Source organism: Jatropha curcas, chromosome 10, assembly GCF_041381405.1.
Source record: "Jatropha curcas cultivar XTBG-Jc1 chromosome 10, XTBG_Jcur_1.0, whole genome shotgun sequence".
Classification (NCBI taxonomy): Eukaryota; Viridiplantae; Streptophyta; class Magnoliopsida; order Malpighiales; family Euphorbiaceae; genus Jatropha; species Jatropha curcas.
In genome coordinates this window covers 13,633,572-13,654,135 of record NC_143160.1, presented here as the reverse complement: position 1 = coordinate 13,654,135, position 20,564 = coordinate 13,633,572, and the positions used below count along the sequence as shown (strand labels likewise).

Genomic DNA, 20,564 nt, shown 5'->3' with positions numbered 1-20,564 from the left:
ATATAAATAAAAAAAGAATATTATATTAAAAAATATACTTTTTTTTCTCTCTCCTAAATAAAATATTTTAAATTATAATAAAAACACACTATAAAAAAATCGGTAATTACCCACAAAATGCACCGACGCAGCTATTCCGTTGGTAATTACTGACCACTTACCAACCACTGACAACCAATATAAATAATGAGATTTGAAATAATGAACTAAAATTGAAACCACAGATTTGGGTTGCCATTACGTTGGTAAATTTCTCGCCTAGATATGACAGGAGTTGGTACCTACGGAATTCCAAACACTGATCGTCGTTAAAAAATTTTAGTATATATTTTCATTTATTAAATGAAGTTACCAATGAAATAAATATTTTTACCGACGAAAATAGGGTTGGTAAATGCTAGGGAAAGTATCCTTTTTAAGTTTGCAATTAGAAAACTTTGCAACTCTCATTTTCTATTTCACGCTCTCTTCTCTTCTATCTCTGTCTAAGGATTTATAAAAATAATTGGCCCAAGAGAAGACTACCACCGCTCCTCCTACTGTGGACTCCAGTGATTGGTGGTGTGACTTGTAAGGTGGTAACTCTTTTCTTATTTTTCCTCCTTATTAGGTTCAATTGGCTTTCCATGTATGAGTGAGTGAATGCATATCCATTTGCCAAACTGTAGAAGACAAATGCAATTAGGGCTTACTTTTTCGTTTTAAGTTCATATGCTTTTTTATTTGTAACTTTTGTTTTGTTTATACCATTTAAATGATTTTCTATTTTTTTTGACTGGTGTTTATTAATGCAGAGGAATAATTTACGAGTGAGATCACTTTAAAGACATGTGTGTCACTCTTTTCTGCAAATAAGATAAGATATTACTTTTCTTTTGCACTTAATATTCTTTCAGATTTATTTGCTCTTCCATCTCATGCTAGAAGTTAAAATTGTAATATTTAACATGTAACTTCAATGATTCATGTATACTTTTAAAATATTGCAATATGTAAATTCAATAATACATGTAATTAAGTTAATATGATATATAGAGGTAACTATTTATTTTAACTCAAGCAAAGGAGATGGGAAGAGAAGCTACACTTAGTAAGTTGTTCCATCGAGTGCAAACGAAGAAGGGCGACAGGAGTAAATGAGGTGAGAAATTTTATGTAAGGACTTAAATTTATATATATATATATATATTCTAAGTTACATATAAATTGTATTAGTTCATTATAGGTTGCTTGTTTTAGGATTTGAATGTTACACTGAATTGTTGACTTATATGTATAACATTTTGCTATGGGGAACTTTACAAAGCATTAGAGAGGATCAGACATCTTGTCAGTCTGAGGGTACGGAGGAATAATTGATTGATGACACAGAGATAGACCTAACAGCTGCTGTAGGAAATGACAGATGAAGGATATATGGAATTGGATCTGAGGCGACATCCTATTTATCTCAGTCTTACGGTGCTTCACATTTTCCACCGGCTGGGGCTACAAGAATATCCACAGAGACAATTGACACTCTTGCATAGCTACATGCTGCACTGGAGAGGTTGGTGATGTAATAGTAAGAGTTGCTTGCTCAGCAATCACATATGATCTCTGAGATTCATAGCATTTACATATTAGGCCCACTCCTTCTGCAAATTCTCCAGCTATAGATCAGAATGCTGCTGTCCCTATACCTCATCCAGTAGGAGATGTACATCTTGCTGCTAACCAGCCGATGGAGGATCAATCATAGGATCATTAGAGAGATGTTACTTTTGAATAGAATTAACCAAGATATTTGACTTTCTTAAGGCAAAACTCAGTATTAAACCTGATGCTAATTGTCGATGAAATTTAAACTTATGTTCTTTATGTTTAATGTTATAACTTAATTAGATTCATATTTAACCTTGGTTGAATATACATGTTGTGTGTTCTTCAATTTGAATGTCTTTTTATATGTAAATTCAAATAGTTTTTAAATTGAAAAAATGAAAAAAGATAATTTCTGTAAACATTTACCGATGGAATATCAACAAATTATCGATGAAATATTCATTTCTCAAATTATAATATTAAAAGTGAAAATGGCATTATTGACGGAAATCTTTAATTTTACTTTTCAAATATAAAATAACGATCCATTACCGATCAAATACTGATACATCCACCGGTGAACTACCAATCAAATACTAGCAGAAAACTTTACCGACCAATTATCGACCAAAGCACAATTGGATTTGACCACCAAATTACCGACGAAAAGTCTAACATTACCAACCAAAATTGTGTAGGTAATTACCGATGATTGATTTTTTGGTAGGTAAATTTTTACTGACAACGGTTTTACTGACCATCATTTTTTGGTCGGCATTCCATCGGTAGATATTTTTACCAACGAAATATCGGTTATTACCAACGAAAATTTCCATCGATAATAGCCGAAAATTTTTTAGTGACAGAATCAAATATTTAAAAATAAATTTAAAAAATAAAATATAAAAATTTTCAAATGTCTCAATATCATATATATATTTTTATTAAAAAAATAAATTTAAAAAAGATAAAATTTAAGATTTTATCTTTGTTTAATTATCTATAATTTATTTATTTAAAAAAATAATTTTAATAAATTATATACAATCAACTAATAAAGTATGATTTTCTAATTGATTATGAAGTTATTTTAGTATATTCAAATTTCATTAAGAATACTGTCGAAAATCTCATTATCCCCCAATTCTCATGTTTATATAATATAGATATACATTTAAAGTTGAAAATCATAAACATTATTTACGGAGAAAATATTCGCTTTGTTCTATTTTAATAGCTGCAAAAGATATTTTAGATAAATCAATATATTTTAATCATTTTCTTAATCCTTATAAAAAAAATAAGCAAATGTTAGTATTAAAATAGAATGGAGGAAGTATCAAAGTTTAATTTACAGATATGAGATTGACTATAGGATGTCAATGTGTCATGGAGACTGAACGTGAAATTCTATTAATTTGATATTTTTTGGGTTTATTTATTTAGATACTCCCTCCGTTCCATTTTAATAGTAACATTTGATATTTTTATAAGGATTAAGAAAATGATTTGAATACATTGATTTTCTAAAAAAAATGATAAAATGTCTAAATTGCCCTACTTAAAATTAAAAACTCCTATTAATGTTACTACACAACACCTAATAAATATAGGTAAAATTAGAAAAAAAAAATTATTAATGTACTTTTAAAATCCTAAATGAACACTTAAAGAGAAACAAGTAAAATACTCATTTATTACTATTAAAGTGAAATAGAGGAAGCCGAGGGTCTGTTACGTATAAAATCAAAGTAATATTAATTATTTTATTTCAACTTTATCTTTGTCTGAATATCTAAATTAAACTCTCTGAACATTAATTAAATGATAATTTAATCAATTATCATTATTTTTTTCTACAATTGAAGTGATCATTTTCCTAATTCTTATGAAAAATTAACTGTGAAATTTAAAGGAATGGAAAAATAATATGTAATATTTCAAACCCAATGATATAAAGAGTAATGGCAACTTAAACGGAAAGTTGAATTGGACAAGGCTAATACGACAAGAGCTGAAAGATAATTTGAAGGGAAAGAAAATGATGTAATTTCCAGTAGGGACAATCTAAAACTTATTTGCATAGAATTGAATGCAAATTTGTCAGAATATAATTAACACCCAAGAAATTGTGAACCACTCAAATGCAGAAGACAAGTCTGTTTTGTTTGCATCTGCATTTTCAACAGCTGTACAGGATCTTACAAATTTGTTTCTATGTTGGATGTAGATTCAGTGACCAATATATTGATAGAATCTACATATCAAAATGCATATAACAAATCACTAGATAGAGAGTAAAATATTCAATTATTAAAATTAATTTTTTTTTTTTTTAAAAAAAAAAGAAAAGAGATTCCATGGAAGAACAGGGTGGTGAAGTCCAACACAGAAGTTATTGGAGATTCAGCAAACAAGATTTCTTACCAGAAGAATCATTTCAAAGCTGGGCTAACTACCGATCTGCACTAGCACAAACGGGTTTTCGTTTCAAGGATCGACTCATAAGTCGATCAGACGATGCTAAAGAGATTGGAGAACTCCGGAAACAAAGTGAGAATGATATGAAACGATGTCTCACTTGGTGGGATCTCACTTGGTTTGGATTTGGTGCAGTAATAGGAGCTGGTATCTTCGTGCTCACCGGCCAAGAAGCCCACAACCATGCAGGACCTGCTATTGTGTTGTCCTATGTTGCTTCTGGATTTTCAGCAATGCTATCTGTTTTCTGTTACACCGAATTTGCAGTTGAAATACCGGTGGCTGGTGGATCATTTGCTTATTTGAGAATTGAATTAGGAGACTTTGTGGCATTCATAACGGCAGGAAATATACTTCTTGAAAGCATCGTTAGCAGCGCAGCAGTTGCTAGAGCATGGACTTCCTACTTCACGACTCTTTTGAATCGTCATCCAAATTCTCTACGCATCCATACAAATCTAAGCGAAGGCTTCAATCTGTTGGACCCCATTGCTGTTGGGGTTTTAGTCATTGCTGCAACAATCGCAATGATTAGCACAAGGAAAACTTCATTACTTAACTGGATAGCAACTCTAATCAATACTTCAATAATTTTATTTGTGATAATTGCAGGGTTTGCCCATGCAAACACTTCCAATTTGAAACCGTTTTTGCCTTTTGGAGCTGAAGGGATCTTTAAGGCAGCTGCCATTATTTACTTTGCCTATGGAGGATTTGACAGTATTGCCACCATGGCAGAAGAAACCAAAAACCCATCAAGAGACATACCATTAGGACTTGTTGGATCAATGTCAATTATCACTGTGATATACTGCTTGATGGCACTTTCACTAAGCATGATGCAGAAATACACAGATATAGACACAAATGCAGCTTACTCTCTTGCATTTCAGAGCGTAGGGATGAATTGGGCAAAGTACCTGGTAGCACTTGGTGCACTGAAGGGGATGACCACTGTTCTTCTAGTAGGGGCACTTGGACAAGCACGGTATACTACTCATATTGCACGAGCCCACATGATTCCTCCTTGGTTTGCTCTTGTCCATCCGAAGACTGGAACACCAATAAATGCCACACTTCTGATTACCATTTCGAGTGCTATCATTGCCTTTTTCTCAAGCCTGGATATCTTGTCAAGCTTGTTATCACTGAGTACCCTATTTATCTTCATGATGATGGCTGTTGCACTTCTGGTGAGGAGGTACTATGTGCGGGAAACCACACCGCAAATAAACCTCATTAAGTTAGTCGCCTTTCTGCTGATTATTATTGCATCCTGCATGGGGACTGCTGCTTACTGGGGATTGAAGCCCAGTGGATGGTTTGGATATGTCATTACTGTTCCTCTTTGGTTCCTCGGCACTATGGGGATACATATGATTCTACCTCAGCAGAGAAAGCCAAAGGTTTGGGGAGTTCCACTTGTTCCATGGCTTCCGTCCTTGTCAATTGCAACAAACATATTTCTCATGGGATCTTTGGGTTATAAGGCTTTTGAGAGATTCGGGATCTGCACAATTGTAATGTTGCTTTATTATGTTTTCCTTGGTCTCCATGCAACTTACGACATGGCCCATCCGCAATAGAAACCAGAATCGTTTGAAGAGAAGGATGACAACATTAAAAGAGAAGGACCTTGAGCCATTGTTATCCCTTACCCTGCAATACCCAATCTTCATATTAAGACACCTTCTGAAACTAATAATCCGAAGCACACATCACATTATAACCCACTCATCAATAATACTTGATGTTTAAAGTCAGTAGACATCCAAACCCACCAAAACTCGTAGTTGGCTTAAAGCCTTACACCAATCATCAGCTTTAACTGTTTCAGATTTTTAGCATGCTCATAATGAATTGACAAAGCATATGTAAAAATATTTCAGTGTATACATTTTGTCAATGATATAGTTCTGATACAAGAAAATTGATTTAGGATTAACAAAAAGCAGCACTCCAAAATTTAGAAGTTTGAGGCTATATTGAAGTAAAACAGAATGCTTGAATTGCAAAATTACCTATGCAAGAGAGTGAAAAATGTCAATCTGGATGGAGTAGTACAACAAACCCACCATCTTGTATGATACCTAAATAATATCATGTGTAGCAATTAAAGAATGAGGGGGCTATTACTCTCAAGACCAAGGAAAAATGACTGAAATGGAGAAATCCTACAAACATCAATTGCGACCAAACAAAAATACTAGCTTAATTGAAGGGGAAGTTCAATCCACCCATTCATCCAACGCACAATGATGTATGGCAGGTAACATTGAGCAATGAAGAGACAACATGCATGCAAAATTTGTGGTAGAGTTGAGGATTTCAATATGGATGAGTGGAAATAAAGGACTAGGTAAGAAATTATTCCATTTATAGAAACCTGGAAGTGGTACTTACTTAGGATAAGGCAGGGAAAATTTCGACTGTCTGGTAGCACCGTCCAAAATACATTCTTATGTCATTCTTAGTCTGCCTTCTGCCTTTTACACTCATAACTTGTATGAGGTCTATGGCAGAGCTTATGGAGAATGTAGTCCATAGCTAAGTAAACTGAAGAAACATATTCATAGGCAGATCCAACTAGATTGAAATTGGACACGAGTAAATTTGCAAGTGTACTATTTCAACCCATTAGATAAGAGTCCAGAAGTTTAAAATCCAAATTCAAGTTTTGCTTCCTAGACTTCTAAAAACCAAATTAAATACAAGACACTATAAAAAAAATGATAAATAATCCAAAATAAAAAAAATTTCACAAACAATAACTGTGAGCATCATATTAGCACCCAAAATATAGTTATGGCTGTCCAAACATAAGACAGAATGTGAAGTTGGAGTGAAGTTCCATTAACAACTTGTGGAGCATTACTAACAATTAGAAAGCAGATTGCTGGAAAAAAATTGATAGAAAAGAACTTGAGATTTTTTTTTTTTTCTTTCCATTTCCCGTCAATGATCAGCAAGAAATTCTCAGAGATATGAAAGAAAACAACTATTCTAGGAAGTTACAATTGCAATGAAAATAAGGAAAATGAAAAAGGAGAAAAAAAAGAGAACAAAACTAGCGTCTAAAAGTTAAGCTTATATTGGCATTACTATGGTTCCAGGCTATCCTTTTTCAGTTGGAAAAAGAAAAGGGAAGAAAGAAAAGAGCTCAGCCTTTTTATTATATTTGTTCTGTTTTCCACTTTTATTCCTTCAAATGTTTTCATAACATCAATCAAACAACTCTTGGTTTTTATTTCAACATTGCCTATATTTTGATTTGATAAAGGCTTTGCCGATTTCAACAAAAAGCCTTGAGGAATATCTCCCTTTCTTCCTCATTCCTTTCCTTCATATTTTCTGCCATTAAATACAGGATTCTCTTTCAATTTCATATCCTCACAAATTTTAGATTCAATCTTCCATTGTCTTCTTCTAGAGTTCCAGTTTCCCTCCGCTATTTCCTTAACAATGTCTTTTTTTTGGAAGGTGGTGAAAACAAATAATAGCAGCTTGTCCCCAATGTCAAGGGTGGCTTTGGGGCGATTCCAATTTCCATCTCCTCACACCACATCTAGTTGCGCGCCTTTGGTGGTTTGATAGGTTTCCAATGGTGATAGATGTATAAAAGTTTCAGCTGTAGTTGCCTTTTTTTGGGTAATTTGATAGTGTAGTGTTCTGATGATCTTATTAATAGCAGCTAAAATACTGGAAGAAATTACAGCCATTGTTTGGTGGTAAAGGAAAGGCAACATAACAAAATTCCTGAAGGCACATTTTGTGCTGTCGCTAGGTATTTTGGGACTAGGATTTTGGCAATCCTTACACACCTTGTGGTATGTAGATTTCCCCTGAATCTAGACTAGCCAAGTACTGAATATCAAGAATCGCATCCAATTGAAGGCACAACACAATGTACTATCAGGGTAAGGTTGAACCTAAAGCCTTACGAGCATTGTGTGCCACATATATTCACCCTATAGAAATTTCATGCTGAGGAGATATGTGCATTATGGGCATCTTAGCCCCATAGTATGCATAGAGATCCTCCCCTAAGGAGACATCATCCCCACTTTCCAAGTATGAGTGCCGCCCCCCCCCCCCCCCCCCCCCTCCCTCTTCTCTAGTTTACCATTAGAGAGCTCACCTAAGGGCCAATGCCGTCCATTAGCACGAGGCTGGCAAGAAGCATTATGCCAAACTAGTTCTAAGAATGTCTTAGGAATATTTCAGTTCTAGCAAGAGGATACATCACTATATTTAGCTATTAAACCTCCACAATTATGAAAATATAAAAAAGTATGAATTTCCATCCTGTCCTTAAGGGGGTCGGAGATCAACCCATTAAATCTTGCCTCACACTTAAACAATTGATGACCTTGTTGAATGAAGTTCTTGAATCTGCCCTAAGGAACTATAGTCTCACTTCAATCTTCTCCTGCTTACTCTTTGCTTCCTTACATCACACTTCCATCAACCACATGCTGGCTTGAATGTAGACTTACTCTCCACTTGCATCGTTATAATCATCTATATCAAGAGTTTTGCCTAGTTATACCTTGTTCTTCAACTCCACCAACCTTTTGTGTGGAAACGTCCTGTTACAGCCCACCACCAGCTCCAAGCGACAGAACAAGTTAAACAACTGGGATGAGGTTACAAGAGGTACACATGCAAGAAAAAAAAGGAGCAACAGCATAGATTTGAATTCGTCCTTAGAACTTATCTCTTTTTATTTTTATTTCAGTTTATATGCATGGAAGTTAAGTTGCTTCTTTAGGGCATGTGTTATATTTCAGTTTTAGTGGGTTTGTGTATTTGGAGTTATGCAATTGTGGGTAGTTAAGCTCTTTTCCATAAACTGAATATCTATTCAAACATTACAACATGAAATGTCAAGCAAGCAACTAATTCCTCAAAGTTCTTGGTTTTTTATAAGATGGAAGGATTCTCTCTACTGAGCCCTAAAACCAGCAATCATAGCTAGAAATAAGAACTTATTTTACAAATAACAAATTCCTATCATTACAAAAATCCATTACAAGAAAGCATGTCTAACCATACAAAAGATAAGTGATGTTTGTGTATTTCAGCAATACAAGAGGAAGTTTGTATATCTTACCCAAAAATGCAAAAATACATTTTTTGTCTCCTTTATCAGACTTGCTTATTTCCTTTCAAGTAAACTTACACAACCTTGAACAACATATTTCAACAAGAAAAAGAAAAACAGATAAGACATTAAGACTGTAATGCTTCTATGAATAAAATGAAAGCAAAATACAACATGACACAGGCACAATGCTTTTCTACGAAATCAGCAACACACTAATGGAAAGGAAAACGATAATAAAATCTATAGGCAACAGATGAAATGCATCTAGTATTAGGCTCACATGCCCCCCCTCATCTGGGGGCCGTAAATAAGTCAAATCCAGCCTCATCAATCTTATGCACCTAAAACAAACATAAGAATTCAAAAACTAAGTTGTAAATGTATCAGCTTCAAATGTACTGATAAAAGAGTCAATTTGCAAAGGATGAGATCTCCATTCTATATCCTTCACTAATTTTGAAGCTTTCAACACAGCCACCTTTCTCATTCTGCATAAGTTCTTTCTATGAAAGTCCATTTTGGAACCCTCCAAATAAGTTAATCATAAACAAATTGGGATAGAGTAATCTTGTGTTAGAAGTTCTTCTAATTGATTGAGAAAAATAATAATAAAGTTGGACTCACTTGGCACATTGTTTAAAATCAAGGATCCCTCATGAAATCCCTATATATTTAACTCTATAATGTAGTATGCAATCTTCTCCATTGAATTGTTTATTTTTAATATGAAAAGTATTCCCAAGGAACTGTATATTGCTGTGCATAAATTTCGAGTACTAGCTCAAGAGAAAGAAAGGTTAGGGGACTCCATCAGAAAATTATTCAAAATTCAAGTACTCCCACAATATATCCTTATTTATTTATCACTTGCATGTTATATTCAAACCTTTCCAGTAGAAATGTTTGTTCAACTTTTTTTTTTTTTTTTATTTTTTTTTTTTTTTTATTTTTTTTATTTTTTTAATATATGATAGAAATAAACAAATGTACCTAACATTGAATATCAAATGCACATTCTGTAAGCCCCACTCACCACAGAATTACTTAATCTATGGCATAACAAGAAAATCGCCTACTTGGCACACTCATACACATAGTTATTCACCAAAAAATTAGATGTTATTTGAGTTTAATGAAGCCTGCACAGTAAAAGCATAAGATTTGTATATGCATACCTAAAGAATCAACAATATAGATTGCTCCAACACTTGTCAATCACTGCTTGAATCTTCTTAGGTTTACATAGCTCCTGAACCACTCTTGCCCAAGTAGAGGCTTTTGGTGGTAAAAACTTCTGCAACATGACTTCTACAATCTTAGAGGCACCTGAAATTCTGTGTCTCTTTAATAAGCGAACAACAAGCTCATCAAGAAACTCTCTCCCATCTTGAGGTGGGTCTAGTTTTTCTCTTAACATTCTCAAGAATATGTTGCAGGTAACCAAGTCAGGATCACATTCCCGATCTAGCATCCTATTTAGTAGATGAACAGCATGAGAGATGCCACTCTGCTTGCATAAAGCATTGAAAAGTATGTTATATGTGACCACATCCGGTTGAGAATCAGGTCCCAAACAAAGCATCTCATTATAAAGTTTCAAAGCCTCTCCTATTAAGCCACCATCGCAAAGGCCCTGAATCATTGAACTATAAGCCACAACATCAGGCCTACATCCTTTCCCTAACATTTGTGCCCACACCACCATAGCCTCCTTCACATTTCCATCCTTACATAGCCCATGAATGAGTATACTGTAAGAAACCTCGTTCTGGAAATTATTCTTTACCATGACTCTCCATACTTCAATGGCTTTACGGCTATTACCTGTCTCAAAGAATCCCCTCATCAGGGAGCTATAGGTGAAAGCATTCGGCTTACAACCCTTATTCACCATATCAGAAAGAATTTTTATTGCTTCCTCTGGCTTTCCTTCTCGACAGAAACCATCTATAAGAGTACTGTATAGAACAGTGTTAAGTTCACATCCTTTCTCTATCGATTCATTGAACAATTTTATTGCTTCTTGACACTTCCCCTCCTTAAAAAGTCCACTAACCAGCACAGAATAAACATACTCATTCGGATGATACCCTCTTTCTTCCATCGAAACTAACAAGCGAGCCCCATCAAGCACTCTTCCTTGCTTAACTAGCCCATTAATGATTGTCCCATATGTAACTTCATTAGGCACACATTTACTCATTACCATCCGATCCAAAAGACTAAGTGCTTTATCCAATTTCCCCTTCAAACACAAACCATGAATAAGCGTGTTATATGTCACTTCATTAGGAACACAACCTTTAAGAAACATATTGTCAACAAGCTTTGTCACCCGTGCCAGATCACCCTTCTTGCATAACCCATTAATCAACACATTAAATGTAACTGGGTTAGGAAAACAACCCTCAACCTGCATCTCATCTAATAATGAAACCGCCTCATCAATCCTACCCTCTTTGCAAAGCCCATCCATCAATGTACAATAAGTGTAAGCATCAGGTATACAATTCCTAACGGGCATCTCTCTAAACACCTCAATTGCATTATCGACCAATCCTAGCTTACATATGGCCTTAATAACCAAATTAAAACTAAGCACATTAGGCGCTATATTCATATTTTTCCCACCAACAACATAATTATAGAACTCCAAAGCACGAGTATAAAGACCCTCTTGAATAATAACATTAAGAACTGAGTTAATTGACTTTACAGTTCGTTTACACTGAAATTCACTCCCCATTCTATCAAATAATTCAATGGCCTTTTCAGGTAAATGAGCTTTCCCGTAAGCCTTAAACATAACAATAAAACTCTTCTCAGTAAAGACTCTATTTTCAAGTCTCATACGATCCAAAATCTTCTCCAAAGACTTAAAATCACTGGAAGTGGCATATTTTTCAATGAGGGAATAAAAAGTTGAATCACCCAACTTGTATGAACCCATTTTTGGGGCAGACTTGAAGATTTTATCAAATGTAGGGGACTCAGGTTCATTTCTATTTTCATTATCATCATATCTATTCTGTTCATTATTGTTTTGGGATTCAGTTGCAATAGTTTCATTGGATGGAATTGAAAGAACAGAAAAGTGAAAATGCACAGAGTCGAAAGGGAACTTACATAGAACATAGAAGTTGTTGACATGACTGAGTCTCTTGAGGATTGATATGTTGTATAGAGAGCATTTTGGCATGGATATTTCAATTTTTTTTTTCTTTTCTGGGTGTTTGTTTGCAGCTAGGGATTTGGAGACAGAGTGCAAAATATCTATACACACATATTAAAGTAGAGAGCCTAGGTACAGTTCACAGTAGCCAGGCTCGCCTGAGGTTTAATATATTTGGATTGGGTATTGCAATATTAGGGCTGATCAAATTAAGAGTAGCTACTATAATGTTAAGGCATAGGCGTTCTTGCCTGTGCAAAAATTGAGGCGAATTAGGTATGGAAATCAGCTTTTTTTTTTTTTGTCTTAAATTTCTTTTCTGGATTGTCTGGAATGAGTTTTGGATCTATCTCTACGCAACGTTGGCTTTCAAAGAAGTGATTGAAGCGGCCGAACTGCTAGTCGACGACTGTGGAATTGTTGCAGAGCGCCGAGGCTTTGAATTGCAATTGGGGATGGGGAATTGAAATTTGGGGGGACTTAAAACGGTGTCGTTTGAAGTCGTCAGGATGGCCTTTTTATCCTGCATAAAAGGAATAATTTAGCAAAGGTTTGTTACCGTATATACATTTTTTTTTTTTTTTTGAAAAACAAAACACTGTTTTCTATTTTTATTGACGGACTACATAAATTCATTCATGAATTTTATTATTTTAATTTTGTGACATTCTATTTTTCTTGACCCACCAAAACTTTAATTTATAACACTAAACCTATTAAATACTTCAATTTTCAAAATTATTTTGTTGAACACTCATAAATCAATTAAACATTCATTAAAAAGTTAAAATTTATGAAAATTATCATTGCTTAAGTCATGCTAATTATATTTTAAGTCTATGTTTTATAGATAAAAGCTAAAAACTCTTAAAAATTATTGATGTTAGTGTCGAAAAATGAATAATATATCAAATTTTACAAGTTCAAGCATATGATAGATTATTCAGGCATTTAGAGTGCCACAAGATTAAAGTTGTAAAATTCAGAGGTGAATTTATATATTTAGCTATTTTTTATTGTTTGTTTTTACCATGAACTATTGTTTTATATATATATATATACACTAAAAGGCAACCAAAAACCGTTGTTCACAGGAATTGCTTTTTTTTTTTTTTAATTCTTATTTCACTGTTTTATCCACTCCTTCCAGGTTTTTCTTCTCCATCATTATCAAAGTCTTCGATGATTTTAACTTTCCCTAAAATCTTTTTCTATACTTCTTCTCCCCTCTAAAAGAACTTTCATCTCTATTGTAACGATTGTCAACTCCAAGCTATTCAAATTATTTCTAACTCTTAGAGCTTCTTTTTTTTTTTTAATTCTTATTTCACTTCTTGAAGTTTTCAAGAATTGACAATTTCAATCTTGTTTAGTTCTCATAAATAGAGAAGTTCCCAGGAACTTAAAAACTTGAGTTCCTTGACTATATGGGAATTGAATTACTCCTCTCATCCCAAGGAAGTGCATTTCTTGAGATCTAAATGCGTGTTAGTTTTTGTTTTGCTCTTGATAGATTTTTTGATATCATTTTCCAAGCTCTCTAAGTTTTTTTAACAACTTCTATTAGACCATCAGGTAGGTCACACAAATTATGCTCTTCCTTTTTATTTTTATTACATTTTATCCTCAAACAATTTATATCTTCCTGAAATTTTAATTTTGTGGTTCAAAATTATTTGTAAAATGTCTGCTTTGCCAATTGTTAAAACCTAATAATTTCAATTTAAAGTTTTAGTCACTGAAAGCAATTAATTGACTTATATTTATTAAACATTGTTTTCCATATTCAGTAATAAAATATTGTATTTGGATGCTAAATAGTTTGGTATGCTAAAACTATATAAAATTATACAGTTTGCAAAATCTTATATGTATATTTTGAACGTTAAAACTATAATTTACATTTTATTGATTATTGTGTGATGACAAATTGTATGTTGATTATTAAGTGTAAATTATATACATATTGAATCAATTACAAGTTATTAGATTTAAATTAATGAAATAGTTCAAATAATATGCATTGTAGGGATATTTATGTTTTTTCATATGTCAAACTTTATTAACACGTTTTTACTTCCAACAATTTAAGAAATCAATCATACTGCATTATACTTTTTGGGAAAAGCACTTCCTAGAAAGTAGTTCGATTTGAACCAAACAAGACCTTACTTTTGACTCTTTTCTCCTCTCTGTAAAATCTCTATCGAAATTTCTTTTAAATTTCTACATTGTACCAAATACTTCTATCAAATTCATTGCTACCTGGAGTTATTGTTAGAAGAGGATCGCCTTGCTATAGTTTCATGAGCTTGATTCCCTCAAAATTCTCTCTCAAGCGCTAATTAACCATCCAATACTATGATATGCGAAAACGAAATCTCTCTTAATATATTTCAACATTTACTTTTCTTTCTTCTTTTGTTTAATTTTAGTTTGATTTGCTTTCAATTATTTATTTTTTTTCATTAGAATGTGAATTTGTTTTTTATTTTCTAATGAAACTTTTTATCTATAAATTGATTGATGCAAATATCTCACGAGATCAAATAATAGTTACTTCTTACTATTTTCCTTTGTTTTTTTTTTTTGTTATTTTTTTATAACAAAAATTATTTTTAGATTTTTCATTTGGGTTATATGTTTGCTCGGGAGATTAATTCTTTTTCTGATTGGGGAGATTAGAGAGACAAATTTGAAGCGATTTATGTTTTTATGATTTTGGGTTTTCAGAATTGCGAATAGACTGAAATCGAGTTGTTGAAATATAATGTTTGCATGTTTGAGGGTTTGGTTCTAAATTTCATCCTTTAAATGTTTATGGAGATATTTGATTTTTTTTTCTCTTAATTTGTTAGTGTTCCATGTTTTTCCTTTCAATGATATTTAAAAAAACAATATGATTGCAAGTACAAAATTGGGCCAAAGAAACAAATGGTTACAATATATCTAAAATTGGACAAAAATAAAAAAGAATGAGTAGTGCTAAATGGCACAAGTTGTGCCAAGCATAACCTGTTTAAATTATTCATAATACCCTTAATATATTTAAGGGTTTTTTTCAGTGGGGAAGAGTGAAAGATTCTTTTTTCAATATAAATTTTAAGGTACTAGATATTAACTGACCAAATTTTGCAAGGATAATTGCCGCTCGCCATCGTGCATGGTGACCAAAAAATCGAACCAAATTAGAAACTTACTCGATATACATCAAAATAATTAGAATTTGTGAGAGCCTCAGTTATGCTGTCAATTTTAAGAAATTTTATTGATTTCATAAAAATAATCTCTAAATTTCTAAACTCAAATCCAAATCTCAATTCACAAAATCCTTCTGCCAAATCTTTAAGTCAACACAAAATCAAGTTTAGTTCATAGAAAACTATGAATTCAGACTTATCTCGCCAAGGATTGTGGCTAGAATCATAAACTCAACTTGGAAAACTCAAAAATAACAAAAATTGAAGTACTTAATCCGCAAAAATAGAAACTCGATCAACCAAATGATGATAAAAAATAGGCTTGTTGTAGCCAAATGAATATTTTGCTACCTTATTCTCGCTAAACAATGGCTAGAATTTTATCGGAGAAGGAGAGTAGTGAGCTCTATCGCAAGATGCAAACGAAGGAGTAGATGAAGAAGGAAATGATATTTTCTCTCTCCTCTCAAACTATTTATAGTTCAGACCCAATTGAGTTCAATTCGATCTAAATCACAAAAACCTTGATTTTCTAGCGGTTTAACTTGTAGTATTATAATCAGATTAGACAAAGAAATACATGCATTAATAGATTTTACATATTTTCCTTAATCTTTAGAAGGCTTTCTATATCCATTAAAATGATGACAATTTAAAAAATTGGGATAATTCTAGGAATTAAGATTCTATACTTTAATTAACACATGTAATTAATCAATGTCAAGATATTTCAAATCATTGAAATATACTTAGGAAAAATTATAATTGACCCTATAGTTTGCATAAATTACTAATATCCCTATATTTAAAAAAAAACACTACAATAACCTCATATTTTGATATATTGCACATAATTGTCATTCCATCTATTTTATTTCAATTTTTAGTACAAGTCAAAGAAAAAATAAACGGTCAAAAGAGAGAGATAATATTGTTGCCCAATAATACCCTTAAAACTCTCTGTCACCTTCTTCTTCTAGGCTTTTTAAACAAATGCTGCAGTCGTAGCGCCTAAAACCCTTGTCTAGTTCTATGCTCTCAACACCATCCCAATCATCATCATCGATATTACTATTACCAAACTCGGTTCCAGCTGTGTTCTCGTTCCTTACGCTACCGTGCGCAGACATCATCAAATTAGTATCTTCGTCGCTCGCAATCCATAATCAAGATTATTTTAGATCTTGGGAGTGAGATAAATTAGATTCCAAAATCATAGAAGTTGTGTATTAGAAGGGGAATAGAACTCAAATTGTGCTTCATAAAATGATGTAGTAACAGAGATGAGACTATTACTATCTTATTCTGCATTTGATTATTCTTTTTGCTTGGAAAATGGTGTTTATTTTCTCTCTTTTTTAGCATCATTATTACATTATTTTAGATCTTTATTGAAGAAATTGTTACCGATCTCCAATGGTGGACTCAATAGAAGAAGGAAAAGAAATCCTAACCCTAGAAATTAGATTGCATTTTCGACCTTTAATAGAAATTTAACGGTAAAATGCAAAATTTAGACAGAAGGACAATTGTTTGTAATGTATCAAACTATGGGGATATTACAATGTATTTTTTAGAATACAAGAATAAACCAGTAATTTATGGAAAACTACAATGATAAAATTATAATTTTCCATATACTTATAGCCTTTTAATTATTAGCTAGTAACAACAACGTATTGACAATGCTATACTGACAATGCTCCCTATAATCATGATTTTTAAGCTTAAGTTCCAATGATCATATTGCATCAGTCAATTGTTAATTTGCCTTATTATTTATAAGCCTGAAGAAACAACTCTATTTTTTTTTTTAATTTTTTCTAATTTTTTATTTTTTTAAATTGAATATTTTTTATTCGTTAAAAATATTAGAAATCATTATTTTATTCTTGTTGATTAAAAAATGGGCCTTATTCATTTGGTCAAAGTGAAGGCAGAAAACAAAAAATTTTATGCAAATTATATACTGAAAACAAGTTGTTTGGTCCAAAAGTTTGAATAAAATAAGAAGCAATCAAGAGATATAAGCGATAGTTCAGACTGTTTTCGTTGAAAATCCCTCCGGAGGACCCGAAAACATCATTTTTGTGATTTTTGGTAAAATATTTTTATTTTGAATGCGGTGCCGATAAATCAGTCTTATAAACAATTTTAAGTCGCCATCCATTGTTTAGGCAATGAGACCGTTTTTATAAAAATGACTCCATTTTAAACCTAATTTTGTTTTAAGGCCAAATTATTTTAAAAGATTGGTCAGGCGCACCAATGCGATTCTGGGTAAGGGAGTTGGGTACGTTGGCCCGTTGGAAGCCAACGCCCGGAAAACCGGCCTCTATTAACCTATGATTTCTAATTTATTTTAGTTAGAAAAGCCAAATTATTTATTTACTTAAACCCAACCCAAATAAATTGGACCAAGTTCCTATTTGGAAAATTATTTAATCGTCCCAAACAAATTTGATTATCACATAACAATTATTCAAATTAAAGCAATTAAATCAAAGCAATTAAACCAAATAAATAAAAAGACCCGCTCTTGCCTTATGGTTCAAGGCGGGCAACAAACCGGATCCAAAAATATATATACAGATCGAATCAAAAATTAAATCCATAAACCAATAAAAATTCATACAAATAATAAAATAATAAAATTCATACAAATAAATATATATAATCACATTTTAATATTTTAAGCTCAATTAAATTATAATCTGCTCATAGTTGGGCATTCTCAGATTTATTGAAGAAATTAAATTTTATTTTTGTGCAAAATTTATTATTTTTTTTTTATTATTTCTGGAAAAATCTGGATGAACAGTACTGTTCATTGAACAAACAGTTACTGTTCATCGATCAACAACAAAATTTATATATTTCTTATTATTTCTGAAAAAATCTGGGTGAACAGTAACTGTTCATGGATGAACAGTTACTGTTCATCGACGAACAGTTACTGTTCATCGATGAACAGCTACGTATTTTTACCCAGAATTCATTTTTAAGTAATTTTTTTAATCATTTCTTGTTTACATGTGATTTAAGGATATATAAAATGGCCAAATATGAACAGAATATAATTAAAAGAAGATTAAATTACTAAAACCACAAAAATATGTAAAAACACAAAAATATGTAAAAATACAAAAATAAATAAAAGATACAAAAATGTTAAGGAAATTACCTGATTCTCAGATTGAGGATTGTAAATGGATCAAATGTCTTAACAGATGATGTTTAGATCTCCCAGAAGCTTTGTTTCCAAGGATTTAAGTGTGTTTTCTTTATTTTTTGATTTTTTTTCTCTCTTTTTATGGTTTAATTCATCTAAAAATGATATCTAATGGCAATTTTCCTCCAAATCAACTCACAAGAGTTTCTGGAGGAGAATGTGGCCGCAGGGTATTTTTTTAGGGTTTTTTAGATTGTGAAGTTGTGTGAAAATTGTGAGAAAGAGATGAATTTATAGAGTTAGGTCAGGAAACTGTAGCACGCGGCTACTGTAGCAAGCAGTTCCCCTTTTTTTTATATTTTATATTTTATATTTTTTTATTTATTATTTTTATTATTATTTTTTTTGCTTAATCCTTGGATTAAAAGACTTCTAGATAGCATTAACCCATTCATCCTCATGTCCTCATCGGATCAGGCGGGGCATAAAAACATGCGTCAATAGTTTGGCCCCCCACTTTATCATTAATTGCATAAACAATTAATGTTAAAGTGGCCTACTGACGCGCCTTCAATCTTGGCTTCGATCTCCAAAGCTCGGTTTGATTGGCCTTGAAGTCACCTCCGACGCTCGATCTGATTGGCTCGAAGGATTTTGATTGATTTGATTTGATCGTCTGGTCACATCCAAAGCTCAGTCTGATCGGCTTTGTCAGATCTGTGATCAACTTCAAAGCTCGGTCTGATCGACCTTGAAGTCACCTCCGAAGCGCGGTCTGATTGGCTCGAAGGATTTTGAAAAGAGTCCAAAGCACGGTATAGTCGGTTTTCTTGTTCACCATCTCAGCTCGGTGTAGTCGGCTTCTGGGGATTTGGAAAGAATCCAAAGCACGGTATAATCGGTTTTGTTGTTCGCCTCCTCAGCTTAGTGTAGTCGGCTTCAGAGAGTTTGAAAAGAGTCCAAAGCGCGGTGTAGTCGGCTTTGTTGTTCACCTCCTCAGCTCAGTGTAGTCGGCTTCAGAGAGTTTGAAAAGAGTCCAAAGCACGGTGTAGTCGGCTTTGTTGTTCACCTCCTCAGCTCGGTGTAATCGGCTTTGGAGTGTTTGATTGTGTCCAAAGCACAGTGTAATCGACTTTGTCCACCTCCTCAGCTCGTGTAATCGGCTTTGGAGAGTTTGATTGTGTCCAAAGCACAGTGTAATCGACTTTGTCCACCTCCTCAGCTCAGTGTAATCGGCTTCAGGGGATTTGGAAAGAATCCAAAGCACGGTATAATCGGCTTTGTTGTTCGCCTCCTTAGCTCAGTGTAATCGGCTTTAGAGGGTTTGAAAGGAATCCAAAGCACGGTATAATCGGCTTTGTTGTTCACCTCCTCAGCTCAGTGTAATCGGCTTCAGAGGGTTTGAAAAGAATCCAAAGCACGGTATAATCGGCTTTGTTGTTCACCTCCTCAGCTCGGTGTAATCGGCTTTGTCCACCTCCTCAGCTTGGTGTAATCGGCTTTGGAGTGTTTGATTGTGTCCAAAGCGCAGTGTAATCGGCTTCGAATTTTTTTTTTTGAAAAGAGCAATTTCTGTGTACAAACAGATTTTGCCTGGTGAGATCAGATAACAATTTCTATATACAAACAGATTTTGCGTTTTGTGGGTCCAAAGAGCAATTTCTGTATACAAACAGATTTTGCGTTTGTTAAATGTTGGGGCGTCAACGGCTTCGAGAAACCATCACCTGTTGACCTGGAAGCATTTTCACAAGAAAAGAGCAATTTCTGTGTACAAACAGATTTTGCCTTTGTTAAAAATGTTGGAGCATCACATGCCCCCATGCATTAAAAATCATAAACTTTGAA

At 33.2% G+C, this 20,564-nt stretch overlaps 2 protein-coding genes and 1 long non-coding RNA gene across 7 annotated transcripts; 2 read left to right on the top strand and 1 right to left on the bottom strand.

Annotated features, from left to right (window-relative positions):
* The first annotated feature begins 262 nt into the window (after nt 1-262).
* On the top strand, nt 263-1,930 carry LOC149493145 (uncharacterized). Its single transcript, XR_016322884.1, has 3 exons — nt 263-575; nt 795-1,141; nt 1,307-1,930. It is a non-coding gene; the product is annotated as an uncharacterized LOC149493145 (long non-coding RNA).
* Nucleotides 1,931-3,609: 1,679 nt separating this feature from the next.
* On the bottom strand, nt 3,610-12,849 carry EMB1025 (Pentatricopeptide repeat (PPR) superfamily protein). Of its 5 annotated transcripts, XR_016322950.1 has the most exons (5): nt 10,348-12,849; nt 9,179-9,252; nt 6,087-6,155; nt 4,986-5,724; nt 3,610-4,578 (listed from the first exon to the last, which is right to left on the bottom strand). XR_016322950.1 is itself a non-coding variant. In XM_020676964.3 (2 exons), exon 1 carries the CDS (start codon nt 12,369-12,371, stop codon nt 10,356-10,358), a length of 2,016 nt encoding a protein of 671 aa, XP_020532623.1. In that variant the 5' UTR covers nt 12,372-12,849; the 3' UTR covers nt 8,290-8,701; nt 10,348-10,355. The 5 variants fall into 5 exon arrangements, 1 of the variants encoding a protein (XP_020532623.1); XR_016322951.1 differs by lacking the exon at nt 6,087-6,155; XR_016322952.1 differs by lacking the exon at nt 9,179-9,252.
* On the top strand, nt 3,945-5,958 carry LOC105628304 (cationic amino acid transporter 5). Its single transcript, XM_012209702.4, is given in 1 exon segment — nt 3,945-5,958. A coding segment is annotated over 1 exon segment (1,761 nt). The 3' UTR covers nt 5,706-5,958.
* Nucleotides 12,850-20,564: the final 7,715 nt, after the last annotated feature.